Source organism: Nuphar pumila, chromosome 7 (assembly GCF_984573655.1).
Source record: "Nuphar pumila chromosome 7, dmNupPumi1.hap1.1, whole genome shotgun sequence".
Classification (NCBI taxonomy): domain Eukaryota; kingdom Viridiplantae; phylum Streptophyta; class Magnoliopsida; order Nymphaeales; family Nymphaeaceae; genus Nuphar; species Nuphar pumila.
In genome coordinates this window covers 15,961,174-15,967,808 of record NC_143255.1, presented here as the reverse complement: position 1 = coordinate 15,967,808, position 6,635 = coordinate 15,961,174, and the positions used below count along the sequence as shown (strand labels likewise).

The window sequence follows — 6,635 nt, the reverse complement described above, 5'->3', positions numbered from 1 at the left end:
TATTTGACGGATATTACAATCCTAAACGATCCGTTTACGTACCCATCCAACCCTAAACCCTAAATCCCCCAAACCCTATTTATTGATCTCTTTGCTCACCTATTTCCCTCGTACCATATTTCTCCTTTCTCCCTTCTTTCCGTCGTCTCCCTTCTTTCCTTTCATTCTTATCCTGCAGATTTTCCTTTCCTTCTCTCTCTCTTATGGGTGTTGAAGATGATGATATTTGATGTCGCCCCAGACTTACTCGCATTCTTTATGCGATAATGGTGATCGACCCTGTATCTGATCTCTCTCTCTCTCTCTCTCTCTCTCTCTCTAAGTTTGTTCTTTCATAAAATTGAGTTTTTCGTTGGAAAAAGATTATGATTCTGCTCGTTTTTTTTCTGTACAAGTAGAAAATCTAGCCCTGAGTTCTGTACTTTTGAAAGGATTACAGTATCTTTCTCTTTTATTTTGTTTCGCCCTTTTCTGTTTCTTTGTGCGAGTTTCATCATTTCCTAGGTTAAATCTTTTTTCAATTTGGGGTACTGAATTGGGGAGACATGATGATGGTTAAACCCAATCAAATCTGTAACAGAGTGATGAATCTATAACATGCACTACCATCTGATCTCTCTCTCTTTCTGCGTTAATTTGTTTCTGTTGTTTGTGAGAATTTGAAGGGTCTCTGGGTGCGCATATTTTCTTTAAAATTGCGTTGGATCGAGAGTTCTATTTGTTGGTACAATAAATAGGTGCAACCAACTACGACCTAAAGTTTTCTTGTCTTATTTTTTATGTTGGTGTAATCAATGATGATATCGAGTTTTGTTACTGAGCGTGACAATGATTATTCATTAACCATTCACCATCTTTCGGCTGAGGTTGCACAGAAAAAATATTTTCTCTTGGAGCTGGTTTTTCTCTGTTCTAGGTTCAGATTATGGTGGAACTACTACTGTTTTGCTTTTCCCGTTAACTGTTTCAACCAGGTCTGCATAGTTGTTGGATCATCTTTTTCTTGAAATAAAGATGAAAATTTTCAATTTATGAAATTTTGGTATTTTTTGGGCCGTTTTTCACTGAAGATATTAAATAGCTTTTATACAGTCACGATCACATTATTTAAAATGTGTTTTCTACTCTCAATTAGCCAATGTTCTAGTGTTTGATTAAAAATAAACTCAATTTTTTTGAAAAAATATGTTGGGTATTGCTGCACCTTACTTGAAGGGTGCACTGTCTGGATGCTAATGTATTTTCTTAAGTTTGTTAAATTACTGGGTTGATTTGCCACATTCCCATATCTTTCATGGTGCTTAATGATGGGTTTTCTTTACTTGATACAAAATTTTCTTCATTTCCACTGTCTTGTGATTTCTTCTATCCTATGTTGTGCCTGCTGTATCTGATGCCTTGATTCTTACATGGTAGCTTGGCATCTCGTAAAACAGGCAGAGATTGATAGACAGAGGCTTGCGACACAGATTACTTGCTATCACAAGTTTTTTGTTACTTTTTCCCTGCCTACATTTCTTTCGGCCATCTATGTCTTTTTCACTTCAACTTTTAATATTGTTTTGTTCATAAAAGTCAATACTCTCTAGCTTTGTTATCTACTATTGGCCTCTTGTGTTTCTACTTTCTAATTATACAAGCCATCCCGGGCATTATATTTGTGATTGGTGGTCCTCAATTCCTCTGGTCTTTTTGGATATCTTAAAGTGTCAACTTGCTCATTCATGAAGCAGGGGACTATCCCCTTTCTATCATCTGGTTGTTTCATGGTTTAGCAATGAAGGACGATCCTTAGGGCCCCTTAATCGCCTCTTTGGTTCTATCAATTTAAAGTCCGTTCTATGATATGAAGTATAGATTTAATCTATCATGTATTCTTGCCTTTCACAGAAAAATAACTTGCCCCTTTCAATTACCAGCAAAACGCTCTCTTCAAATTTTGAGTTATGGGTTTTCTTATTTCACTGAACACCATTCATTGGTCTTTCAATTGCATGAACCGCTTATTGTTAATGTCTTCTACCTGTTATAGACATCGGAGTTCCGTTTGTTTGTCATGTCCTATTGTAATGTTTCATCAGTTCATTGATGCAAATCTGTTGTATGTTGCTGGTGACAGAGTGATTGATCAGTTAGCAGCATCTATCAGTCTTGGCACAAGTTAATGTTTTAGTTTGAAAGTGTATGTGAAGGCAATGCCTGAGCTAGGATATTTTTGCCCTACCATACTTGTTCACAGTTGAATTGGTGATTCTTTTTTGTGTCTGATTGACTCAATTTATTTTTCAATAGAGAAAAGAATTCAGGTCTTCCCATTTGAAAATTGATTTTAATGGTAAAACTACAGAATTTTGTTCCGGGGGAAGGTTGTCTCACATGTAAAAGGGTGTGATAATGTCTTTGTTTGTACTACCAACAGACCTTAGAGAACATCTTTTCATTTTCTGGCAGTTCTCTATCTCTCTCCTTTCGTTTGTGAGAGTATGAAGTTTTTTTTTTTAAGAGGGTCGGAGAATCGATAGTTGTATTTATTGATTTAGTTTTTTTTCTTTTTGACGGTTTGTCATTTGTAATTGGATATTTTGAGTTTCGATGTTTCATCCATGCTCTCTCTCTCTCTCTCTCTTTCTCCTGGGAGCGAAATGCGATGGTACCGGTTTCTGCTTCTATTGATCGACAAGGAGTACCGATCTTGCTTCTTGTATTGCTTATTGTTGAACGCCGTTTTTTGTATTTGTGATAACTTGTATCATCCTTCTTACCTCAAGTAATTGGAATCTTTTTCTGTCAAGTTCTACTCTTCCTTGTATGTATATTTCTCAATTTTTTGGCTTGTGCTCTTAAATCTAGTGTTTGGATGTAGCTTATGCGGATTGTTGTTGGGATTGGTTTCCTAAAATCAGAAACCGGCTTGTATTGATTTTAAACAAATGGTTTTAATTGGTTTACTTAAATCCTTGGTTTTTAAAAATTTTTATGTACAAATAATAAATTGGTAAGAATTATCCAAATTATCAAAAAATGACTTTTAGGGTCCATGAAATTTCAAAATATGCATTTAATGCTAAGGCAATGTAATGTACAAAATATATCATTATTATCATAAAAGTTAAAAAGTAGACAACCGTTTTAGCCTTTAGGCTGATTTTAAAGAAAATCCGTGAATGACCGATTAAATCCACAAATCAATGAATTTGGTTTAGGCTGTTTTTTAAGAAAATCCATGAGTAACCTGTTTAGTCCGATTCAATTCAAATCGGCCCCTCAGGCTGATTTGTTACTGACAACATTTCTTGTATGTCGTCTGCTACCAATGTTTATTTTTAATCTGTGTTACGGCCGTTTTACGTCGACCTGACCCATACCAAACCCTATAGGGCTAGGGTATGGTGACAAATAATAAGACCCGATTAAGACCTGGGTCAGGACATGAAGGTCTGATTAATACATGGATCAGGGTATAGTTTGTGAAATTTTATACCAGACTCAGGTCCAACCTGGGTTTCGATTAAGGACCATAATTTTTAAATTTAAAAATGATAAAAAAAATATTATTTTACCTGATATGGTTTGGATCTGGCTCATGTAGTTCTTATCAGGTCTGCCTATGATTTCTCTTGTAGTAGACTTAATTAGACCCAGATATGGACTGATACCATACCCGAAAATGGTCCAAACCAAATCCGACCAGTTGACACCCACTAATTATGGGTGGGAAACAAGCTGGAGGCGCTTGTGGCTTCACTTATGTTCATCTGGTGAAAATCTTGTTCTAACATGCTTCAATGAACAATATGTACTCGGCTTCACTTATTTACATGTATTTTTTTGTTATCCTGGCTCCAAGACCAATGCATTTTTTTTATAAAAAAGCCATCTCGACTTCTTTGACTTGGGCTCTTTATGAGCTTGAACTTGGCTTGGCTTGCCACAAGAATATGCCAACACTTCAAGCTCGTTTACCAGCCCTAATCTACGCAATCACTCACTCTTTTTCATGTATGAGCATTATCAGCTCTGATTATGCGGTGCAGAGATAGTCCCTGTTTTATCCAAAGGGAAGATCATAGATTTGATACCAATGGGGGATCCGATTGTCTGGTAAGAGTAGCTAGTGCACGTCACCTTGTGTTGGGATGTTGCCGGTTCAAAACCCAATGGTATAGTTGTATAAGGGGTAGGGGTCTGCCTAACCCCAGCTGTCCTTAAAAAAAAAAAAAGGAAAAGATCATAGATTTGATATTTCAACACGATGGAAAGAAAAATTGAACTAGATGCAAATACACTTCATGATTTTTAGATTACACCCAAGTTCTTGAGACCAAGGACGACACCAACGCCAATTATGTGGCCAACAGACCCACATGCAAGGGTGTCAGTCCCAGTGAACCCAGCAGGGTCCCCAGTTTGAAGACCAGAGTCCCTGGGCACCAGCTTCAATCCTGCTGTGGCCTTCCTGTTTGCTGATGGGGCCAACCCAAACCGGCCGGCAAAGAGCATCAAGGTTGTTGATGTTATCATGATCTGTTTGACATGAATCAAGGAGGAAAAAAGCATTAGCCTCTAATCAGATTCAGATGCCAGTGGGCTCATTCTTGAAACACAGATGAAATTAGGTTGTTTTAGGGAAGCAATTTTTGCAGCAGCATGTTGGTAGCTTAGCATCGGGTTAGCCCTTCTTACCAAGTTTGTAGGTGAGCCAATGAAGTCCCCGCACCTGGCTCCGAGTGCACCTTTTCCCTTGTAAGCAACTGTTTGTGGCAGTGCCTGGATTTTTGCAAGAAGAAAAGTTAGTTTACACAGTTATAACCCTGGCTGCAACTATGGATGGCTAGGACTGGGATGGGGATGCTGGTTTGGCTTTCAGCTGGCCAAATGCTTGATGTGTTGTGCTGAAACATGTGTTGTCAGTTAAGCCTGAAAGGCTTTGTCACACTGCGACCCCGCCGTTTGTCTGGTAGGAGCAGCTAGTGCACGTCACCTTGTGTTGGGACATTGCGGATTCAAAACCCAATGGTATAGTTGTATAACTGGTAGGGGGTCTGCCTAACCCCGGCTTGCCTCTCAAAAAAACAATTAGTTGTGATTCTAACTTGGTTTGAAATAAAGGTTTAGAAAATACCAAAGTATGCATCGAGGATGAATTGGAAAGCATAAAATTCCAGCTCTACCAATTTAATAGGTGAATCTAGGTTAAGTTCAGTAGCAGTTGGTGGGAATTGGATTAAGGGTGCTTTGTACAATTGTCGTGGATCATGATTTAGCTGCCATGGTGTTTGTTGAGCCAGTCCATGGCCCAGCTCCAAAGGGGTTTGATGCAGTGGGATGGGGCCTAGGCAAATCCCATGGGCGTCACCAGGGGCCTAGCTAGGATTCATGTGAGGCGGGGGCAAACAGGGGTGTAGCAAAAAAAAATTTTTTTTTTTTGAGATAAAATAAAAAATGGCTACAATTATTAATAAAAATCTATTTCATATGGACAAATCAAACTATTTGCTGCAGTCAGGGCTGGGATAGGACTGGGCTACAAAAATGGATAAAAATCTATTTCATATGGAATCAGGGTAGGACTGGGCTTTTAAAAAAAAAAAAATTTAACTGGTTCGCGAGGCAGGACTGGGCTAGAGCCCAGTTCTGCACCCCACCCCCCAGCTCCGCCTATGGGCGTCACCCCTTGTGCAAGCCGAAGCTTGGCGACTCCCTGAGGGCAAGGGGTAAGCCCATGGAGTTTTACGCTGCCAAGACAGTGATCGTAAGTACAGCAGGCAGAGCCAGCACAGCTAGGTCTCTAATCTTGGGAGCAGTTTCTCCATGCAAATATAAAAAAAAGAAGCTTCAAGATCAAACATGCTAAGCTTGCCTAAATTCCGCGGCAGCGGCCATGCCGATACGGTTTATGGTGTTAGCTGTAAAACACTGCAGCAGATAAGGAAGCACTTACCAGGGTCTCAGCGCGGCATCTGGCTTTAAGTCCATGGAATTGAGGGATGGAAGCCATGACAGCGTTGGGGGTGGTTAGCTTGGTTGCCATGACAATCTCTGTTTCCCTTCTGTCTCTCTGTGCCTATGTGATCTTTCTTGTGTATGTGTTTGGGGGTGTCTATTAATAATATGATGAATAAAATTGGAAATGAAGCTGATGCTGCAACCACAGGAAGGGTTGTGGCTTGAAATGAAACCCAGGATGCTGCAGATACTGGATGATGACATGGCTGTGTTTGATTGGAACTTTTGAAGATAAGGGCTCAAGGGTTGTGCATTGTGTGTGTGGTGCCCACAACACAAATGGGTATCCCCACAAGGGCTCTGCTCATCTGGTAGGCGAGATATGTAAATGTCACCAAGTGGACGAGATGTCATGAGTTCGAAATCCAGTGGTGCCATCCCTTGACACAAGGTCAGACCTGGGTGTACTCCCCTGATGGGCAGGGGAGAGCTCAAGGGTTTTACCAACCGGAGACCAGCCAATGTAGGTTCAGTGATGGGTATTTTCCTTTGGACTATCCAAAAAAAAAATGTGTATCAGTTTGTACACTGACTCAGCTTCCTGCTCAGATCCGACCTATTATTTTTTACTTGGAGAAACCGCTCCAGGCGCAGAGACCTAGACATGCCGGCTGTCACTGTCCATATCG

The 6,635-nt window shown here is 40.0% G+C and overlaps 1 protein-coding gene and 2 non-coding genes across 3 annotated transcripts; 2 read left to right on the top strand and 1 right to left on the bottom strand.

The window, feature by feature from the left end:
- Window positions 1-212: 212 nt before the first annotated feature.
- Window positions 213-293, top strand: LOC149831274 (small nucleolar RNA U31b). Its single transcript, XR_016433501.1, has one exon. It is a non-coding gene; the product is annotated as a small nucleolar RNA U31b (small nucleolar RNA).
- A 245-nt stretch (window positions 294-538) lies between these two features.
- On the top strand, window positions 539-619 carry LOC149831273 (small nucleolar RNA Z195/SNORD33/SNORD32 family). Its single transcript, XR_016433500.1, has one exon. It is a non-coding gene; the product is annotated as a small nucleolar RNA Z195/SNORD33/SNORD32 family (small nucleolar RNA).
- A 3,616-nt stretch (window positions 620-4,235) lies between these two features.
- LOC149831272 (photosystem I reaction center subunit psaK, chloroplastic-like) lies at window positions 4,236-6,100 on the bottom strand. Its single transcript, XM_090013787.1, has 3 exons — window positions 5,942-6,100; window positions 4,684-4,767; window positions 4,236-4,524 (listed from the first exon to the last, which is right to left on the bottom strand). The coding sequence occupies exons 1-3, from the start codon at window positions 6,029-6,031 to the stop codon at window positions 4,297-4,299; spliced, it is 402 nt and encodes a 133-aa protein (XP_089869913.1). The 5' UTR covers window positions 6,032-6,100; the 3' UTR covers window positions 4,236-4,296.
- Between the last annotated feature and the right edge of the window lie 535 nt (window positions 6,101-6,635).

What these genes read in the sequence shown, in the direction of transcription:
- LOC149831272 (XM_090013787.1), bottom strand. Translation starts at nt 6,031, where the DNA reads ATGGCAACCAAGCTAACCACCCCCAACGCTGTCATGGCTTCCATCCCT. An exon ending in GATGCCGCGCTGAGACCCTG is followed by an intron (nt 4,768 to 5,941) that starts GTAAGTGCTTCC and finishes GCAAAAATCCAG; the next exon opens with GCACTGCCACAAACAGTTGC. An exon ending in TTGGCTCACCTACAAACTTG is followed by an intron (nt 4,525 to 4,683) that starts GTAAGAAGGGCT and finishes CATGTCAAACAG; the next exon opens with ATCATGATAACATCAACAAC.